Source organism: Pavona decussata, unplaced genomic scaffold, assembly GCF_977016875.1.
Source record: "Pavona decussata unplaced genomic scaffold, jaPavDecu1.1 SCAFFOLD_5, whole genome shotgun sequence".
NCBI classification, from domain to species: domain Eukaryota; kingdom Metazoa; phylum Cnidaria; class Anthozoa; order Scleractinia; family Agariciidae; genus Pavona; species Pavona decussata.
Genome location: NW_028145429.1, coordinates 536,456 through 558,826, shown reverse-complemented (window position 1 = coordinate 558,826; position 22,371 = coordinate 536,456). Strand labels below are relative to the sequence as shown.

Below are 22,371 nucleotides of genomic sequence, written 5' to 3'. Positions count from 1 at the left end.
CCAGAAACTTAGACAGGAAGTTCCAGTATAAAAGGGGCTTGACCTGCCCATTCTTACCTTCAGCCCTTCACCAAGGTAAACAACTAACAAACATGCATTTTTTTGAAAAACTAGTATTGACAACCTTGGCTTAGTTTTCGGTATAAACCCTGTCAAGCAAATTAAATTACAAATCTTCATATTGCTGTAGTGATAGTAAGAAATTTGCAGAGGAGAATTGAGTCAGCAAAGATACCGCAACTGGATGGCATCAACATCTCCAGTTCACATCCACAAAGGTGTGAAAGGAAAGAGGGGCTTGCCCTTTCATAAAGGAACTATTTCTTTAAATTTTAAAACAACCTGTCCTATTCAAACTACGATTGACTAGGTTTGCCATTATGTTTACAAAGAGTATGGCTGTTATGATTATCTCTACTATAATCATTTATCAATCTGCATTCACTTTCATTGGGGTGCCTGCTTAACAATCATAATGGAAAATACAAAGTTCATATATCTATATTGGAAATGACCCAATGCATAGACTGCAATTTTGCCAGATTGACAGTGCTGTGTGGAAAACCAGTAGTCAGTTCTCTCTGGTGACTTCCATTTCACCTGTTTAATTAGAATGACAACACTATAGCCTGTAAAGGCTGTAAAATGTTTACTCTGCAGACATTTGCATGTCTGCATGACATGTTTACTGCTAATTTATTGCACAGTTGGAATTGAATTCATCAGAAAGAAAGCTGTTTTGTTTGTTATATTTTAAACCAGGTAAAGCCAGGAACTTGAGCTCATAAGCTCAATTCTTCCAGTTCTGGCTTACCTGTTATCAAGTTAAGCATGCAATTTTATCATAAATTATGTGTATGTTTAAGTAAGTCTGACAATGAAAGAACACTTTCTTCCTCTACAAAACAAACTTCTTTTAAGGGGAATAAAAATCGTTGTAAAGAGGTAATGGGCAGAATATAGTGTGTAAGCTTCTCAAATAGTTGATACAAATGCACATTAATTACAAATTACAGTAGAAGTTATTGCATCTATTGACAAAGAAGCTGTTGAGTATGAATGTCTCATTAACCTTGGGAACATTATCATGCTAACAAAGATCTAGTTACACGAGAGAAGTATTCTGCTCGCTTGGTTTATAAGTAGTGATCCTTACATCCATCATGACTAATACTTGATGAACCACTCCAGTATAGTTTGTCCTCATATGAAACATTGAAATGCGTTATATAGAAAACATCCAATCATACCACTTTTCTAAAGAGTTCGGGTTGCATTTCCCACTTGAGTTTGACATGCCTTTAATAATAATAATAATAATAATAATAATAATAATAATAATAATAATAATAATAATAACCTCTAATTACCATTGGTAAGCATTTATTGCTCAGGGAGCTAGTGAGGCCAAGGATTATACTTGGCAAGCAAATAATTCAAATAGAACATAACAATTTAAATTCCCAACTGGCAGAATGTAGAGCAAGTGGCCAGACAGTCACTTGAATAACCCAACACCAGATTTCAAGTGCAGCACCGTAAGTACAGAGGCAGCATGCCTGAGTGGTTTCACTACACTTAAACATATTTAAAGATGACACTAACATAAATAATGTTAACAAAGGAGCTTGTGCTTGTTGATGCTGTCAGAAACTATTAAATTATATTGTATTGTATCTCTATTCAGGGTTCCATCGTCATTTCAACATTCTCTACAATAAATCCAATAAACCTTGTCAAGAACATCTGTTTTTGCCATTGAATTATTGAAAATCATAGGAATCAAATATAAATTCAGATAAATTAAAAAAGACAGTACTTTTCAGTGCTTTCAAATAAGAACTGAACATAAATTATTTACTCTTAGAGAAAATGAATTTACTCCTGCAAATGACGGCTTCTAAGGAATCAATAGAATAGACATTTGTGTCACATGGACAGGTCTACTGTTAACCTACTGACTACACGAGTAATGTAAAGACCTTCAAACAACATTTGGCACTGCATCCTAATGAAGCAAACATCAGATGTACGTAACTTTAAAATGAAGCCAACTACTCCTCGCAGAACTGAAAAATATTTATAAGTGAGTCATTTCTGGATGGTAGTAGGTCATGGATTAAATAACAAAGTCAAAATGTTACTTAAGAAGTGATGTTACTGGCTGTGAAAGGTGTAAAACTGTATTTTTGCATTTGGACCTGTTGGTCAATCGTTTGTCTATTGTTAGCAAATAACGTTTTGTATATTGTCTCTGCCTTGTCCTAAATTCATTGATTTATGCCAGTCTAACCGATGAAGTACCATGACAGTCACGGGATTTTATATTGTTAACTGCTTCCTGTCCGTCTGTAAGTTTGTCTCTGTCTTAAGGTTACCGTATATATCCAGGGGTGTCTCGCGTCCAAGCGATGTAGTGCATCCAGTTTTTGGCTTACTCTGCTGACTTTTTGCGCCAATTTTGTGCAAATCAATCCATTAGTGCAGTAAAAATCCCTAAGCTCATCCGTCCGTTTGCTGTAAACACAGTCCATGACTATATCTAGAGGAAGTGCCAAATTAGATTTTTTGTTACCAGTCTCTCAACAGTGAAAACGATGTTAGGGTGGTAACTGTTTAGATGCTTAAGCAGATCATCAGTCTTTCCTTTTGGAGACAATCATGAACATACCGGTCGTAAAAAGGTGGGTTATAGGGTCGAACAACGTCCGACTCTAGTTTGGCCATGAAAATATTTGCGCGGACTGGGGATAAAGGGTTTCCCATACCGCATCCGTCAATTTGTTTGAGGTGACCGTTGAAACTGAACACTGTGTTTTTGGTGACAATACAGAGAAGGCACCAAAAAGAAGTTTAGAACTGAGTTGAAGTGGTTTGCTTTGCGTGTCAATTTCTTTGATGTAGTCAATGGTGGTATCAAGAGGTACCTCAGTGAAAAGTGAGGAAACGTCGTATGAGACTAGGACTTCGTCATCATCAAGGGTTCTGGTGTTTAGACGGTTGGCAAAGTCCGTGGTGGTTTTGATGCTGTATTCGTTCTCAGTAAGAGGGAGTAAGTAGGAGGCCAGGTACCTGGCGGTTTCGTAGTAAAAGGTGTCGCAAGTGCTGACTATCGGACGGAGTTTGAGACTTTCTTTAGTGATTTCACCAGGATTGTTGAATTTGTGAGTCTTGGCAGTCCCATGCAGGAAAGCGGGTTGGTTAGAGGTCGGTTTGATCTTTTCCAGAGGTAAATTCTAAACGCGGGATACCCAAAGCGTTTTATTTCTTACACAGTGAACAGTTTTCTACAAGTCCGCCCGAAGATGACAATCTTATCCCGAGTTTTCTTTTTGAAGAGCGTAAGACGATTTTCATCAAGCTCCCTTACTGCCAAAGAAATGAAAAACTTAGCAAAACTTTTATCTCTAAGCTGAACAATTTCACGGGTTTCAAACACATTTTCATCGTCCCCTGGAAAACAAGACAAATCAAAAGTCCTTTCAACCTTGAGGACAAAAACACTCACAGATCACAGATCACATGTGGTCTATAAAGGCGACTGTTCTTGCGGTGTTCATTACATCGGGAAAACCAGAAGAAATGTGGAGGTGCGAATCGATGAACATTCAAACTCCTCTAATGACTCTGAACCTGTCCGTCACCTAAGGGAAAATCCGACCCATTCTTTTGGTTGGCAAATGTACGGCCCAAACTTTTCCCAAGCGCAGGATCATTGAAGGCTTAATGATCCAACAATGGAGCCCCAGTCTGAACAAACAAGTCCATTCTTACGTAGCAAAACTGTTCCCATCGGGAATCACCTAAAGCATATAAAATATGCCTGTAGCGGACGGTCTTTTTACCCTGAGGATGACTTGATTAGTCGAAATCGTTTGGGTTTTAATATCTTCTAACTTTTTAGCCTTGTAAATAGTATGGTCAATCTCAAGCGAATATTATGGATAAAAAAATATTAAAAAGATCCTAAAAAACTAATTCACAAGCGCATGCCATCATTGTGTCTCCATCGCGATGAACAGAAGTTTAAGTATTTAGATTGAGGATTTTATGGATAGTAAATAGTTTTAGAATTTAATTACTAGGATCTCTATGATCAGGAGTTGGGATTTAAATTGTAAGGACTTTGGACGTTGCATTGATTGGCTACGGCTGGCGGCCCAATCATTGTTTAGGATATCTGGGCATCCACAAGTTTTTACTGCAATAATAATAAATAATAATAATAATAATAATAATAATAATAATAATAATAATAATAATAATAATAACAACAACAATAATAATAATAATAATAACAATAATAATAATAATAATAATAATAATAATAATGATATCACTTTTTATTACAAATGAGAATAGCTTTTTGTAAGTTTGACTTTTGCTTTTTCCTTTCCTTGTAAATAGCTTGGAATATGTTAATAAAGATTATTACTTTTAACTAATTTTATAAAAAAATTATTATTTTTATTATTATTATTATTATTATTATTATTATTTTTCTTATTATTATTATTATTATTATTATTATTATTATTATTATTATTATACTGTATTTATGACAGCAAACTGTAAAATCACTCAGGTTTTAATAGAATCAAAATGTATCTAGTAGATTTTATTCTTGTAAATAATAAAGTTATCATTCCAAATTTTTATTATTATTATTATTATTATTATTATTATCATTAATATTATTATTATTATTATTATTATTATTATTATTATTATTATTATTATTATTATTATTATTATTACACATGCATACGCCACTTGTTGCAGTGGCACAAAGTACTGAATTATTCCAAACTTGTTGTCAAAGTAAACCACACTGCAGTGTTGTTTTGCTATCCTTGTGTACTCCCTACTGCAAAATACCATGTTAGCCGCCACCGCCCTTTGAAACGTTTCAACTGGTACACAGATGTCCAGTGAAACTCCTGACTCCTTGAAAGCTTCTTTCAACTTTGCAGTTGGGATAATTGTTGTTAGCTTGCCTCCAATTCCACAGATTGTTATGCAAAAAGTCACTATGATGTGCTCTTTAAAGGAGAAAAGAAAACATAACTACAGACTTTATAGCATTTAAATTACATAATCTTCATAATCTGCTTATAGTACTGTGAAATCTGACAGTCTTTAGTTGAATTGGATCTCGCCTTCAAACAACCAGACCTGTGAGTTGTTACTTCACTAATTGGCATTGTTTATGACCTTTGTTTTCACAGTTACTGCGCAGACACCAAAAAAGGAGTTAGAAATGTGCTCATTGCAGGTGTTGCCTTCCCTTGCCAAAGTCCCCAAACAACTAAGTTCTTTTTTGAGAACCTGACAAAAAGTGCACAAAGAATTTAAAAACTGTAAGCATTTGTCCTGAAAATAAATCTAATTTGGCATAAAAGAAAAAAAAAACTACCGACATCTGAATCAGTACTAAATAATTAAAGATCCAATAGGCCATTTGCGAATTGCTTTGAACCTCATTATGAAAACGAGGTTTAGTGTTAAGTTTTTATTGTGAAAATTTGTTGTCATTCACATGCAAACAAAACTAATTTTCATCTGAAAGGCTTTGCACTTAGCCCCATTTTAATGACAAGTTAAAGGCGGCTCAGAAATGACCTACTGAATTCTGCTGACATGACAAATAATTTGTCAATTATTGATATTAAGTAAGAAAAACAATATAAGATTTATTACTATTTTCAAAATAAAATTAATTACCTCTGAGTTTTAGGCAGTTAATTAATTGCCAGGTAAATTGGCCATACTCCAACACCAGAACTTTTGGATATTGGAATCCCATCAGTGTTGAATATCAAACTGACATTGTTGGGGTTGTGTAGAAATCATCCAGGTTTGCAGTGTTCCCTGTAAGATGATCTATCAATAATGTCACATATTTTGGAAGGGTGTTGTTGCCTTGTAAACTTGTTCACCACGTGACTCCACACTTCCTGCTCTGTAACAAATCAAATATAATTATACATACAGTACATGCACAGTAAGAGCTGAGTGTCAAAAAAATATGCGATTAATACTTTTAGTTTGCTTGTTTACTCAGGACTTTCATGAGCAGAGTTGTGAATGCAAATATGACATAAAAGTTTTCTCATCATGATCACCAAATGAAGGCTACATCAAGAAACTATGTAGCGGCTCTTTTCTACAGATTTGCATTTCCATACAGGTTTAATGCCATATTTGCACTAGAAAATAGTACCTTGAATTGTGAACCATAAATGCATGATTAAGTGTTGGTTTGTTCAATTTACTTGTTTTCCTATATTTCGTCAGATACCAGAGTTTGCTTACAGCTGTATGTTAATGAACTCCAGAATAATTATTGTGAGCTCTTAGCAGCTTTTTCTACATAAAGAACACAATGCAGAAGTAATGGACAGAATGTGGGTGGCAGGGAAGTACACTAATCTAGGGATAAGGGAAACCAGGTGCGGAGCTCTCCTGGCAGGAGACAAGATCAGGTGGTACCGAGGGTAGCCACCTTGGACAGATCAGAGGTCCTGATCAGTCTCCAGTAGGGTGAGTCCCATATCCCCTAGTCACAGGGAACATCAATCCAAGACATGTTTCTGAAGCTTCAAAAAGGAACCACATGTCAAATTATTAGTATTGTTTTTAAATAAAGAGTACCTGTTTTCCAATCATCCCTGTCCCGTGGCTGAACTTTGTCAAGCTTCCTTTCATCTCTTCAAAACCAAAATAAGACCACAGTGGTCCCCAGCATTTCATACACTTTGCAAGCTTAAGGTGCATAAAGTTGTGATGGTTGATTCTGCAGCTGCCTTCACCTAGAATAAAAATATACAATTATTTTACATTTTTCGTTGTGAAGGCATAATTACTTTATGTAACTGTATCTTAAAAATCGTAATTTCCTTCCCTGAATACCAAAAAGGGGTCATGTTGGCAACAAGGTCTTTGTTTGGAAACACTGTTTAAAGCTCATGAGGCATAACCATTACAAATAATTATTGTAGCTTACCATACAAAGGTTCATACTGGCCAAAAAAACAAAGGTCAAGCACTGCTCCGCTTTCACCAAATCACTTTCTGAAATTGAGTCCCCAAGACGAATGTGTATGCCTTCCACCAGTAAGGCAAAGTGCTCTAAATATATATCTGGCAGGAATTACCATCAAGGTAGGGCAAGGCATAAAACAAAAGCAAGCTTAACAATTCAGATGCTGTATCCAAAATGCAAGAAAGTAATTTATTTAATTAGAACCTATTTACATCACAAATTGTCTGATCAAATTAGTCATGGCAGTGTACTAGTACTTACAACTGTAAACTGGCATAAAAATTAAATGAACTGTACGGTTTTTATTAATTGACATGACTGAGATGTTGTTTGAGACCAAAAAGAAATGGTGGACCAGACTGTCATTTGAGCCAGCCTGCCAGCTAGACAGGACAGCGCACAGTATACTATCATTCAATTCAAGATAGCCTTTTACATATCTTGTCCATTGTAGTCATTATTAAACCTTGATTAGCCAGGACTTCATCTTTGTCACAAGTTGGTTGCTTACTACTTAACATACATGTGTAGGCCATGTAATTAAATAGTAGGGCTGTCAAATTATAGTACCAAGGTGGTTTCTAAATGGGGTTGGTTCTTTCAAAATGAAAGTATATAATGAGATAAAAATGTTTCAAAAAAAGTAGGGTTATAATTACCTTTCATGTGACCCCGATTTGACTTCAGGCTTCGAGGGGAAAGCCTGATGAAATCAGGTTTTCGCATTTTTGGCAGTCTTGAATCTACTTTAGAGATCTAAGTGTAAAAATGGGGACAAACCATTAATAAGCTAGTGAACTGTAATGCAGTTGAAATATAAAGTGAGATCTACTTTTTCTTACTCCATAAGACTGTATCTCATCATGATCACCAAATGAAGGCTACATTTAGAAACTATCTAGAGGCTCTTTTCTACAGATTTGCATTTCCATGCATACAGTTTAATGCCATGTTCGCACAATTCTCTGCTCCGGAAAAAAGAAACTGGAATTGTGACCCATAAATGCATGATTTAAGTATTGGTTTGTACTTTACTTGTTTTCCTATATCTTGTCAGATACCAGAATTTGCTTAATTGTTAATGAACTCCAGAATAATTATTGTGAGCTCTTAGCAGCTATTTCCACATAAAGAACATAATGCAGAAGTAATGGACAAAATATGGGTGACCGGGAAGTACACTAATCTAGGGATAAGGGAAACCAGGTGTGGAGCTTTCCTGGCAGGAGACAAGATCAGGTGGTACCTGGGGTAGCCACCTTGGACAGATCAGAGGTCCTGATCAGTCTTCAGTAGGGTGGGTCCCGAATAAGGAGGGGGGCAATCCTGAGTGGAGTACAGATCAGGGAGGACCGGGGATCAACACCCTGGAATGGATATTTTTTCCAGACCTGGCTCTAAGGGCTATTAGCCTTACTGTGGGGTAAAGTGCAGCCAAGGGTTGCACTTCCCTGTCGGTATTTGTTATAAGGCAAGAATGGAAACCTGCATTATACAAACAGTAAAGACATACCTGTATCTAGATACTAATTGTAATAAACCAATAGAAACACCTCTTAATCCACAAAAGACAATGACACTAAGAGATACTTACAGGTAGTGTGGATTAAAGGGCAAGACAAAGGTTCCAATCGCAAGGGAGGGTGGGAGGGAAAACAGATGGTTGTGAATGAACTGAAGCCTTGAAAGAATTGTGACCTTATACAGGAAAATGTACTTTAACGCTTGTCTGCTAAACGGGCAATACCATTAAGTATTCGTTAGCAATCCATTAAAGAACTGTTCATTAACATCAGTTTATTCTACGATAAACTTGTAGTAAGCCTCGCAACAACAATGGAATACAACTTCTTTGTTTTGTTTAATTTTGTCTTTAGTCTTTGATATTATCTTGTGTGTTTTGTTTTGTTTTGTTTTTAGTAACAATAACCAGAAGGCTAAAGTTTACATGAATCCAGTGAGTGACATTTTTCTTCCAGTGCTGTAACAACTCATTCACACTTACATGTACACATTCCCAAGTTTTAAAAAAGTCCAAGACAGCCAGAAGAACATAGCTTTTCCTGATGAAAGTAGAGTAAAGCTACATGTAGTTTTCAAAGTAACCATTTTTCTTTAATCTTCCTCTTATGTAAAATATGATACGTTATTTGAAGTGTCATTTATGTTGGACAACTAAATCATTGGAATATTTCAACCTGACAGAATTTAAAACTGTGGGTGATGTTAGTTGGTTGTAAATACAAAATTTACTTAACAGTCATACTTTTAAAAAATAATAGTTTTGAGTTGGTCTTTAATAGGGACTGACACGAAGAAACACTTTCTCCTTAAGTTTTCAACTTTTGGTCCTCCCTGGAGCCCTGATACCTCAACCTTGATAAGAAAACAGACATTCTGTTTGGTTGACAAGACACCACATGGTCATCATCAGAGACACAGGGCCAGTCAGTCAGGGGCAGGCTTAATGGTGCAATGAAAGGTGTCATTAGAACACCCGTTCTTGAAAACGCTTGCCGTGCCATTTCACCCGCAACCCAACTGACTGGCCCTGGGTCTCCAAGCTAAGGATGCCACATGGTAAACAATAAACTGCAAGTGCTAACTATCTTTTTATCAAAATCAATTAATTTAACACAGGATGGTGACATCAGTTCATGCAATTGCTATTTTGCTAATTTAGGTTCCATTAAACCTTGCACAACACTTTTCAGAGCAGTACAATGTTGATTACGGTGAGTGATTAGGAGGTGGGGGTATATTGTCATAAAATTCAACTTATTAGTACAATCAGAACATGTCTCAACTGTTTTGACCAGCATTGTAGTTTATGGTAGAAGGGCAATAGCCCATAGTGGAATCTTGGTCTCAAACTAACAAAAAATGTAGATAATTATCATAAGCAACAGTAAAAATATAAAATAGCAGTCATAACGACCTGGTATAAACAAAGTTTGTATAATGGTATATTCAATCACTGGGATCACACTGTTTACAAACGATAATCTCCCTAAATCAAAATGAATAGCCATGACTATAAATTGTGAATACCTTGTCTTTCCTCCGTTTTCCTCTGCAATTCTGACACACCACTTCAGATTCCCAAAATAACGGAAAACAGCTCTCACAGACTTAGTCATGGTTCGTAAATAATCTTGTCCTCTATGGCAACAAATAAGGCTTTCACCTTCAATACAGAAAGCTTGCAAAAATAAGGCTGAGGGCAGTGCAGTGAAATCAAACGGAGGAGATCTTGAAAAGCTTGATAAGTTAAGCAGTGTTTAAGAGCATAACATATATCCATTGTCAAATGTTCAGTCTTAAAGCTTAGCTATCGGAGCAGTGTATACGTATGGTGAACGAGATGGAGGAAGCTGATACAACGGAGGTGAAACGGCTCCAAGCGGCTAGTTGCGACTGTCTCTGCAATATCTATTCAAATCAGAGTCATTGCAAAAGTCTGAATCATAATCAACGTCGCTCTCGCTTACTGTATTGTTTTGATCGAGTCAGCTGTATCAGTATTATTGTCACGTACGCAAAAGTCTGACGTGTTGCATTCGTTCTGATCTTCCTCGATCGTTCCACATCTTGTTGCATGAAGGTTATGGAGAGCGTCTGATGTCTCATAATTCACAGTATTCACTAGTTTCTTGCTGTTCTGCGATCAGTTCCCTTTCTTTTCCTTGATAAGAGCCACGTTTGACGTTCCTTTCGCTAACTCCAGATTCGCTACGACATGCACTCTACGATACTTGGTATTTTTCCCATCGAGGGTTAAGCTATTTCGACAATTACTTCTTTTGCCTTTTCTTGATGAATACGCTCCTCTTTTTCGAGTGGAAGCTGTGTTTATGGAGGACAAATTTTCTACCACAGAGCGATTTTCGCCTTCACTTGATCGGCCATGTTGATTTTTTTGCTCAAAATGTCTCATGGGATTAAAGTATGTTGTTTCCAGTCTTTCGCAGTTGTCTTACGTGTAAAGGATTCAGCAAATCACGATCAGGGAAGCAGATTTTATGTTTACGCGTCTATTTATCGAACACTGCCTTGTTCGCGAATATCTTCGTGTCCCACGTGGCGATTTATCTATCTATTTTGTTGTCATGTTTTTTCTCTCGTTCACTATATCTTCTGCTAAGCGATCGACGGGATGAAAACTAGGGGTTAGTATTTGACTTTTTCTTCGTCAGAGTCAAGTTAAAACATTGAAAAGGGAACAAGCATGCAACAAAACCTACTTTCGGATTGTTTTTGTGCCTCCCGTGGGACCAGTTTCATGAAACTGCCCCTGAAGGGGATAGGGCAGGTCTGCAAAAATGAGATGACCAGAGTCAAAAATGACCAGAGTCATTGAACTGCCCCCGAGGGGGGTAGGGTAGTCCCGCCAAAAATTGCACTTCTGGTTAGGTCGCCAATTTCTGACAAAAATGTGTCCCAACCAAGATTTTTGGGACGCTCTTTCGAACGCGAACGGCAACATTAGTGATTGAAAATGGCGACCTACCAAAATCCTCACTTTGCTTCGCCGTCCATATAGGGATGAGTATTTGACTTTTCCTTCGTCAGAGTCAAGTAAAAACATTAAAAATGGAACCAGCATGCAAGAAAACCTACTTTGGGATAGGTTTTGTGCCTCCCGTGGGACTAGAGTCATATAACGTTCTCTGAGGGGGGTAGAGTACTCCCGCCAAAAAAATGCTTTTTTAGTTAGGTCGCCAATTTTTAACAAAAATGTGTCCAAACTAAGATTTTTTAGACGCTCTTTCAAATGGCAACATTCGTGATTGAAATGGCGACCTACCAAAATCGTCACTTCATTTCCCGTCCATATAACCCCCGAACGTAAGAAATACAACCCCCGAACGTAACAATTTATAACCCCCAAACGTAAGAAATACAACCCCCGAACGTAAGGATTTACAACCCCGAAACATCCGGATTTATAACCCCCAAACGTAAGGATTTACAAACCCTGAAAGTAAGAAATACAACCCCCGAAACTAAGGATTTATAACCCCCAAACGTAAGAAATACAACCTCGAACGTAAGGATTTATACCCCACAAACGTAAGGATTTAAAAACCCCAAAAGTAAGGATTAATATAACCCCCAAACGTAAGAAATACAACCCCCGAACATAAGAAATACATCCCCCGCACGTAAGGATTTGCAATAACCGAACGTAAGAAATACTACAACCGAACGTAACGTTTTATAACCCCAGAACATAAGGATTTATAACCCCCAAACGTAAGGATTTACGACCATCGAACGTAAAAAATACAACCCCCGAGCGTAAGGATTCATAACCCCAGAACGTAAGAAATACAACTCCCGAACGTAAGGATTTATAACCCCAGAGCGTAAGAAATACATCCCCCGAACGTAAGAAATACATCCCCCGAAAGTAAGGATTTATAACCCCAAAAAGTAAGAAATACATCCCCCGAAAGTAAGGATTTATAACCCCAAAACGTAAGAAATACATCCCCCGAACGTAAGGATTTATAACCCCCGAACGTAAGAAATGCATCCCCGATCGTAAGGATTTATAACCCCAGAACGTAAGAAATACATCCCCCGAACGTAAGGATTTATAACCCCCGAACGTAAGAAATACATCCCCCGAACGTAATTACAATAACCGAAATACATCCCCCGAACGTAAGAAATACTACCACCGAACGTAACGTTTTATAACCCCAGAACATAAGGATTTATAACCCCCAAACGTAAGGATTTACGACCATCGAACGTAAAAAATACAACCTCCGAGCGTAAGGATTCATAACCCCAGAACGTAAGAAATACAACTCCCGAACGTAAAGATTTATAACCCCGAAAAGTAAAGATTTACAACCCCTGAACGTAAGAAATACAACCCCCGAACGTAAGGCTTTAAAAATCCCAAACGTAAGGATTTACAACCCCCCGAACGTAAGGATTTATAACCCCCAAACCCCCAAACGTAAGGATTTATAATCGACGAACGTAAGAAATACAACCCCCGAACGTAAGGATTTAAAACCCCCTAACGTAACAAGCTTACGTTTGGGGGTTAGGGATTCTTACGTTTGGTGGCTAGTTTTCTTACGTTTGGGGGTTAGTAATTCTTACGTTGGGGGGTTAGGGATTCTTACGTTTAGGGGTTAGATTTCTTACGTTTGGAAGTTAGTAATTCTCACTTTTAGGGGTCAGTTTTCTTACGTTTGGGGGTTAGATTTCTAACGTTTAAGCGTTAGTAATTCTTATGTTTGGGAGTTAGTAATTCTTATGTTTGGGGATTAGTCTTCTTACGTTTGGGGGTTAGTTTTCTTACGTTTGGGGGTTAGTAAATTTTACGTTTGGGGGTTAGTAATTCTGTACGTTTGGGGGTTAGTAATTCTTACGTTTAGTGGTTAGTTTGCTTACGTTTGGGGCTTAGTTTGCTTACAATTGGGGGTTAGTTTTCTTACGTTTGGGTGTTAAAAATTTTTACGTTTGGGGGTTAGTTTGCTTACGTTTGGATTTAGTAGTTCTTACGTTCTGGGGTTAGTTATTCTTACGTTTGGGGGTTAGTTTTCTCACGTTTTAGGGTGAGGGATTCTTACGTTTAAGGGTTAGTTTTCTTACGTTTGGGGGTTAGGGATTCTTACGTCTGAGATTTAGTTTTCTTACGTTTAGGGGTTAGTAAATCGTACGTTGCAGGATTAGTTTTCTTACGTTTGGTGGTTTGGGATTCTTACGTTTGGGGGTTAAGAATTTCTACGTTTGGGAATTAGTTTTCTTACATTTGGGGGTTAAAAATACTTACGTTTGGGGTTTAGTTTTCTTACGTTTATGGGGCTAGGGATTTTTACGTTTGAGGGTTAGTTTTCTTACGTTTGGGGGTTGGGGATTCTTACGTTTGGAGTTTAAGGATTGTTACGTTTAAGAATTAGTTTTCTTCATTTGGGGGTTAGTTTTTTTAAGTTTAAGAGGCTAGGGATTCTTATATTTTGGGGTTAGTTTTCTTACGTTTTAGGGATTAAGGATTCTTACGTTTCGGGGTTAGTTTTCTTACGTTTGGGAGTCAGTAATTCTTACACTTGAAGGTTAATTTTCTTACGTTTAGAGGTTCAAAATTCTTACGTTTGGGGGTTAGTTTGCTTACGTTTGAGGGTTAGTAAGTCTTACGTTTTTGGGTTAAGGATTCTTACGTTTGAGATTATTTTTTTAGGTTTAAGGGTTAAGGATTCTTACGTTTGGGTGTTAATTTGATTACGTTTGGTGGTTAGTTATTCTTACGTTTGGGAGTTAAAGATTCTTACGTTTGGGAGTTAGTTTTTTTACGTTTGGTGGTTAAGCATTCGTACGTTTTTGGTTTAGTTTGCTTACGTTTGGGGATTAATAATTCTTACGTTTGGGGTTTAGTTTGCTTACGTTTGGGGGTTAGTTTGCTTACGTTTCGGGGTTAGTAATTCTGTACGTTTAAGGGTTAGTAAAACTTACGTTTAGGGGTTAGTTTTTCTTACGTTTGGGAGTTAGTTTTCTTACGTTGAAATGTTAAAAATTCTTACGTTTGAGGGTTAGTTTGCTTACGTTGAGATTTAGTAATTCTTACGTTTTGGGGTTAGTTAATCTTACGTTTGGGGGTTAAAGATTTTTACGTTTGGGGGTTAGTTTTCTTACGTTTGAGGGTTAGTAATTCTTTCGTTTGGGGGTTAGTTTGCTTACGTTTGGATTTAGTAATTCTTACGTTCTGGGGTTAGTTATTCTTACGTTTGGGGGTTAGGGATTCTTACGTCTGAGATTTACTTTTCTTAGGTTTAAGGGTTAGTAAATCGTACGTTGCAGGATTAGTTTTCTTGCGTTTGGTGGTTTGGGATTCTTACGTTTGGGGGTTAAGAATTTCTACGTTTGGGAATTAGTTTTCTTACATTTGGGGGTTAAAAATACTTACGTTTGGGGTTTAGTTTTCTTACGTTTATGGGGCTAGGGATTTTTACGTTTGAGGGTTAGTTTTCTTACGTTTGGGGGTTGGGGATTCTTACGTTTGGAGTTTAAGGATTGTTACGTTTAAGAATTAGTTTTCTTCATTTGGGGGTTAGTTTTTTTAAGTTTAAGAGGCTAGGGATTCTTATATTTTGGGGTTAGTTTTCTTACGTTTTAGGGATTAAGGATTCTTACGTTTCGGGGTTAGTTTTCTTACGTTTGAGAGTCAGTAATTCTTACACTTGAAGGTTAATTTTCTTACGTTTAGAGGTTCAAAATTCTTACGTTTGGGGGTTAGTTTGCTTACGTTTGAGGGTTAGTAAGTCTTACGTTTTTGGGTTAAGGATTCTTACGTTTGAGATTATTTTTTTAGGTTTAAGGGTTAAGGATTCTTACGTTTGGGTGTTAATTTGATTACGTTTGGTGGTTAGTTATTCTTACGTTTGGGAGTTAAAGATTCTTACGTTTGGGAGTTAGTTTTTTTACGTTTGGTGGTTAAGCATTCGTACGTTTTTGGTTTAGTTTGCTTACGTTTGGGGATTAATAATTCTTACGTTTGGGGTTTAGTTTGCTTACGTTTGGGGGTTAGTTTGCTTACGTTTCGGGGTTAGTAATTCTGTACGTTTAAGGGTTAGTAAAACTTACGTTTAGGGGTTAGTTTTTCTTACGTTTGGGAGTTAGTTTTCTTACGTTGAAATGTTAAAAATTCTTACGTTTGAGGGTTAGTTTGCTTACGTTGAGATTTAGTAATTCTTACGTTTTGGGGTTAGTTAATCTTACGTTTGGGGGTTAAAGATTTTTACGTTTGGGGGTTAGTTTTCTTACGTTTGAGGGTTAGTAATTCTTTCGTTTGGGGGTTAGTTTGCTTACGTTTGGATTTAGTAATTCTTACGTTCTGGGGTTAGTTATTCTTACGTTTGGGGGTTAGGGATTCTTACGTCTGAGATTTACTTTTCTTAGGTTTAAGGGTTAGTAAATCGTACGTTGCAGGATTAGTTTTCTTACGTTTGGTGGTTTGGGATTCTTACGTTTGGGGGTTAAGAATTTCTACGTTTGGGAATTAGTTTTCTTACATTTGGGGGTTAAAAATACTTACGTTTGGGGGTTAGTTTTCTTACGTTTATGGGGTTAGGGATTTTTACGTTTAAGGGTTAGTTTTCTTTCGTTTGGGGGTTGGGGATTCTTACGTTTGGAGTTTAAGGATTGTTACGTTTAAGAATTAGTTTTCTTACATTTGGGGGTTAGTTTTTTTAAGTTTAAGAGGCTAAGGATTCTTATGTTTTGGGGTTAGTTTTCTTACGTTTTGGGGATTAAGGATTCTTACGTTTGGGGGTTAGTTTTCTTACATTTGGGAGTCAGTAATTCTTACACTTGAAGGTTAATTTTCTTACGTTTAAAGGTTCAAAATTCTTACGTTTGGGGGTTAGTTTGCTTACGTTTGGGGGTTAGTAAGTCTTACGTTTTTGGGTTAAGGATTCTTACGTTTGGGATTATTTTTTTAGGTTTAAGGGTTAAGGATTCTTACGTTTGGGTGTTAATTTGATTACGTTTGGTGGTTAGTCATTCTTACGTTTGGGAGTTAAGGATTCTTACGTTTGGGAGTTAGTTTTTTTACGTTTGGTGGTTAAGCATTCGTACGTTTTGGGTTTAGTTTGCTTACGTTTGGGGATTAATAATTCTTACGTTTGGGGTTTAGTTTGCTTACGTTTGGGGGCTAAGGACTCTTACGTTTGGGGGTTAGTTTGCTTACGTTTCGGGGTTAGTAATTCTGTACGTTTAAGGGTTTGTAATTCGTACGTTTGGTGGTTAGTTTGCTTACGTTTTGGGGTTAGTTTGCTTACGTTTGGGAGTAAGTTTTCTTACGTTTAAATGTTAAAAATTCTTACGTTTGAGGGTTAGTTTGCTTACGTTTAGATTTAGTAATTCTTACGTTTTGGGGTTAGTTATTCTTACGTTTAAGGGTTAAAGATTTTTACGTTTGGGGGTTAGTTTTCTTACGTTTGAGAGTTAGTAATTCTTTCGTTTGGGGGTTAGTTTGCTTACGTTTGGATTTACCTTTTGGGGTTAGTATTTGTTACGTTGGGGGGTTAGTTTGGTTACGTTTTGGGGTTAAGGATTATTACGTTTGCGGGTTAGTTTGCTTACTTTTGAAGATTAGTAATTTTTACGTTTAGGGTTAGTTTGCTTACGTCGGGAAGTTAGTAATTCTTACGTTAAGGGGTTAGTTTGTTTACGTTTGGGGGTTAGTTTGCTTACTTTTACGGGTTAGTAGTTCTTATGTTTGGGGGTTAGTTTGCTTCCGTTAGTGGGTTAGTAATTCTTAGGTTTGGGGGTTAGTAGATCTTACGTTTGGGCGTTAGTTTGCTCACGTTTGGGGGTTAAAGATTCTTTCGTTTGATGGTTAGTTTTCTTATAGTTTGGGGGTTAAGGAATCTTACGTGTGGGGGTTAGTTTTCTTACGTTTGGGGGTCAGTAATTCTTACGTTTGGGGGTTAAGGATTCTTACGTTTAAGGGTTAGTTTTCTTACGTTTGGGGGTTACTAATTCTTACGTTTGAGGGTTAGTAATTCTTCCGTTTGGGGGTTAGTTTGCTTACGTTTGGATTTACCTTTTGGGGTTAGTATTTGTTACGTTGGGGGGTTAGTTTGGTTACGTTTTGGGGTTAAGGATTCTTACGTTTGCGGGTTAGTTTGCTTACTTTTGAAGATTAGTAATTTTTACGTTTAACTTTTTTACTTTTTTTGTATTTTACTCAGTTCGTTTAATTAGTGTCGTACCATTCTCGCTTTTGTTAGTTGTACTTATTTTTAGGTGGAGTCTGTTCTATCAAGTGTTCGGGTTTAGTTGCATCTGTGAGGCATTTTTTTTCGTATCTGATTTGTTTTTGATCTTTCAACGTCCCCTGTTCTATGTTTTTGGATTTGCATTTACATTTACCACTTCGAATACTTCATTAGCACTTTTCCCTTTTTTTCCTTCTTCTGCGGTCTCATTAGTGACACCTTTGGGATTATAAAATGACTGAGGCGCTCAAATTACTATCGCTAAATGTAAGGGGCATAAGTAACTTTAAAAAAAGAAGAACAATTTTTACTTGGTGCCGGAAACGCGCAGACATTTCTTTTCTGCAAGAAAGCCATTCTACAGCAACAGCAGAAAATCAGTGGAAAAACGAATGGGGTGCAGAGCTCATTACTTGTCATGGCAGTTCAAATTCCTGTGGTGTTGCAATTCTAATTAAGAAAGATGTTGATTGTACTATACACCAAAAAATTTTTGACCCTTTGGGACGCTATATTGTTCTAAAAGCTGAAATCAAAGATAAGATGTATGTGCTCATAAATGTATACGCGCCAAACAAGGATAAAGATATTGTTGCCTTCCTCAACAAACTACTTATTACAGCACAAAATGAGGATCTAGATTGTGAAAGTAACATCATTATTGGAGGCGATTTTAACTGCCCCCTAAATCCTGCTATTGATAAGAAAGGTGGCATTCTCATTGAACGAAAATCCGTGACATCCTGTATCGATTGCTTGAAAAGTGAACTTGATTTAGTAGATATTTGGAGAATTAAAAACCCAGATACTAAGAGCTTCACATGGAGTAAAAAATCTCCTCGAATCTTTTGTCGTCTTGACTATTGGTTAATTTCGAATAACTTAACCGATTCGGTACAACTGACGGATATAATTCCAGCAATTAGAACAGATCATGATGCGATCTTTTTAGAGATTGGCGGAAATCTTGATCATGCGGGTAGAGGACCAAGTTACTGGAAGTTGAATTGCTCTTTACTAGACGATGAATAATATATTAACAGTACAACCGAAATGATTCCAGTGTGGATTGCAGAAGGACGGGAAGAACTTTCCGACGATCGGTGTGTGTGGGACTGGGTTAAATATAATATACGAGCTCATGCTATCCGTCACTCCGGTAGAAAGGCAAAGCAAAGAAAGGAAACGGAAACAAAACTCCAAAATGAACTAAACGTAACAAAGCAAGCTTTCGAAAGCAACCCTAGTGATTCTAATGCTACTTTGTTTGATGTTGCTCAGAAAGAACTAGAATATTTTTATGAAGAAAAAACCAAAGGAATCATTGTACGCGCACGTGCTAGATGGCACGAATACGGCGAGAAGAGTACAAAGTACTTCTTAAATTTAGAAAAGAGAAATCACGTCAAGAAGCACATACGTAAATTGTATGTAAACGACGAAATTAAAGCAAATCCACTCTGCATACTAAATGAGGTAGAACAATTTTACTGTGACTTGTACAAAAGTAAAAACAATCGTCCGGATATTGAAAATGAAATCGATTCCTTTTTAAATAATTTAAATATACCCAAACTCTCTGAAGAACAGAAAATCTCCTGTGAAGGTAAAATCACTTCAGAGGAATGTTTTCGTCTTCTTGATACCTTTCAAACTAACAAATCTCCAGGAAACGATGGAATTCCAATCGAATTTTATAAAAAATTCTGGCCTTTAATCAATGATTGCTTCATAAGGTGTGCAAATGAATGTTTTGAGAAAGGGGAGTTGTCCCATTCTCAAAAGCGTGCGATTATCACCCTTATTGAGAAAAAAGGAAAAGATCGTTCTCTTATTGAAAACTGGCGCCCCATTTCTCTTGTGAACGTTGATGCAAAAATATTGTCTAAGGTAATTGCATCGAGATTAAAAAATGTTTTGCCTTATATCATTCATCATAATCAAACAGGGTATATTAAAGATCGTTTCATAGGTGAAACCATCCGTTCCATCTATGACATTATGGATTGGACTGCCAACGAAAACATTCCCGGCTTAATGATCTTCATTGATTTCCAAAAGGCATTTGATAGCATTGAATGGGATTTCCTTTTTAAATGTATTGAAGCCTTCAATTTTGGTTCTGATTTTCTTCGCTGGGTAAAACTGTTCTACAACAACGTACAAAGCTGTATTATGAACAACGGCATAATTTCAAAATCCTTTCAACTTGAGCGAGGTGTCACACAGGGTGATCCTCTTTCTCCCTATCTTTTCATTGTAGCGGTGGAAACGCTAGCTATTGCCATTCGTCAAAATCCAGCTATAAAGGGTATTACCATTGGGAAAGAAGAGACAAAATTGTTACAATACGCAGATGACACAACAGCAGTACTCGCTGACACCAACTCAGCCACGGTACTTTTTCAACTGCTGGATTTATTCAAAAATATCTCAGGACTCAAGATCAATAGCACAAAAACCGAGGGTTTGTGGATTGGCTCTTCTAAAGGAAATAAAGCAAAACCGTTAGGCATTAAATGGCCAAATGAGCCGATAAAAGCCCTGGGGGTGTATTTCACGTATGATCCAAAATTACTGAAAGAAAAGAATTTTATTGAGCGATTAGATAGCATTAAAAAACTTATTAATATTTGGTCCTCAAGAGGTTTATCTGTCTATGGTAAGGTGACAATAATCAAATCCTTCCTTGTTCCAAAGTTTGTTTATGTGTGCTCGGTACTACCTACACCTAACGAATTAGTGAAACAATTGAATCAACTGTTATTTAAATTCCTTTGGAATGGCACGGATAAGGTAACACGCGTTTCGGTAATAAATGAATACGAGGAAGGTGGATTAAAAATGATCAATTTAGATTGCATGATAAAGTCCTTAAGGCTGGCATGGTTAAAGCGTATTTTTGAAGGTCAGAATGGAACGTGGAAAACCTACCTACAGCACTTGCTAGAACCGATGGGAGGTTTTTTCTTCTTAAATTGTAACTATGATATTAAGGATTACAAAATCTCTTCTAAGTTTTATTGTGAACTACTTTCTTGGTGGTCAGATTTTCGTGACTCTTTTGCCTCTCAGAGAGACTGGCAGAATGTTATTTGGAATAATAAAGAAATTCGCATTGACAAGAGACCAGTTTTCTACAAAAATTATTTCATGGCAGGATTGATCTTTACTCAAGATCTACTTTTCAGTTTAAATATAGAAGACTCTTTTTGCCACTGGTCGCATAAGATTTCCAAAACTAACTTTTTGCAATGGGCTGGCCTTCGACATTCAATACCTTCTTCTTTAAAAATTACTTCTCCCTGTCCATCTACAGCCTCTCCATTATTTTCAATTGATGACAACATCTTTGATGTCACAAAAAAGAAATCAAAGGACTATTACTCATTACTTGCACGCAAAAAAGCACAGCCTCCTAATATCGTTCGTAAATTGCAGAATGATTTTAATTTTTCGTTTGATCAGCTGAGAGAAATCTTCACTCTGCCACATTCTGTTGTGCTTGAATCATACGTAAAAGGTTTTCAGTTCAAAGTGATCAACTCTATTTTATACACAAATTCTAAATTATATAAAATAGGCTTCAAAACGGATGATCTGTGCTCGTTTTGCAAGGCAGAATCTGAAACCTTACACCACCTTTTGTATTAGTGTCCCTTTGTTAGACAGTTTTGGAATGATTTTCAAGATTACTGGCACCAACTCTCAAATCAGCAAATTCGTCTTACTCTTCAAGATGTTTTATTTGGAATTATAACTAAACCATGCCCTTTACTTAACCTACTGAATTATTTTATAATAATTGGGAAACTGTTTCTATGGGACTGCAGAAGAACCCAGATTCGACCCAAAATCCAAGGATTTCAAAGTAAAATAGTCATAAAATATGAAACCGAAAGAAAGATCAATAACACAAAATTCTTTAAGAAAAAGTGGGTACTATCCCCAGTTTAATGTGAAGAATTACATTACACAAACTTTTGTGTGGTATTTTCATTCATAAGTGCAACTGTAACCTATTGTAAGTCTCTTTTTTTTTTCTTACTTCGTTAGTAACAACTTTTAATTTAATTTTAATATTGCAACTATTGTGTGACTGTATATTGTAAGTGTTAGTAGTAAGTATTGTTTCTATTATGATAGTATTAGTAGTAAATTTGAGTGAATTGTAATTCTTTGTAAGTCTAAAAAATAGTCATACCTTGTCAGTAGAAGAATTTAATTTAATATTGTAACTATTATTATTATTATTATAATTATTATTATTATTATTATTATTATTATTATTACTTTCTTGTAATTTAGGTTAGTATCTTAAGTTGGTATGGTTAGTATTGTAAGTAAAGTTTAGTATTCTATAGTTAATAAAAAATACAAAAACAAAAACAAAAAAAAACAAAAAAAAAATTTTACGTTTAGGGTTAGTTTGCTTACGTCGGGAAGTTAGTAATTCTTACGTTAAGGGGTTAGTTTGTTTACGTTTGGGGGTTAGTTTGCTTACTTTTACGGGTTAGTAATTCTTATGTTTGGGGGTTAGTTTACTTCCGTTGGGGGGTTAGTAATTCTTAGGTTTGGGGGTTA

At 36.5% G+C, this 22,371-nt stretch overlaps 1 protein-coding gene across 1 annotated transcript; it reads right to left on the bottom strand.

Annotated features, from left to right (window-relative positions):
- Nucleotides 1-589: 589 nt before the first annotated feature.
- LOC146489593 (uncharacterized) lies at nt 590-7,844 on the bottom strand. Its single transcript, XM_085105272.1, has 5 exons — nt 7,705-7,844; nt 6,655-6,812; nt 5,725-5,962; nt 4,769-5,042; nt 590-3,803 (listed from the first exon to the last, which is right to left on the bottom strand). Exons 3-5 carry the CDS (start codon nt 5,804-5,806, stop codon nt 3,800-3,802), a joined length of 360 nt encoding a protein of 119 aa, XP_084961398.1. The 5' UTR covers nt 5,807-5,962; nt 6,655-6,812; nt 7,705-7,844; the 3' UTR covers nt 590-3,799.
- Between the last annotated feature and the right edge of the window lie 14,527 nt (nt 7,845-22,371).

Coding starts and splice junctions, on each gene's coding strand:
- LOC146489593 (XM_085105272.1), bottom strand. CDS start 5,806: ATGGGATTCCAATATCCAAAAGTTCTGGTGTTGGAGTATGGCCAATTT. Junction 5,043..5,724: donor TAACTGCCTAAAACTCAGAG/GTAATTAATTTT, acceptor TCTCCTTTAAAG/AGCACATCATAGTGACTTTT.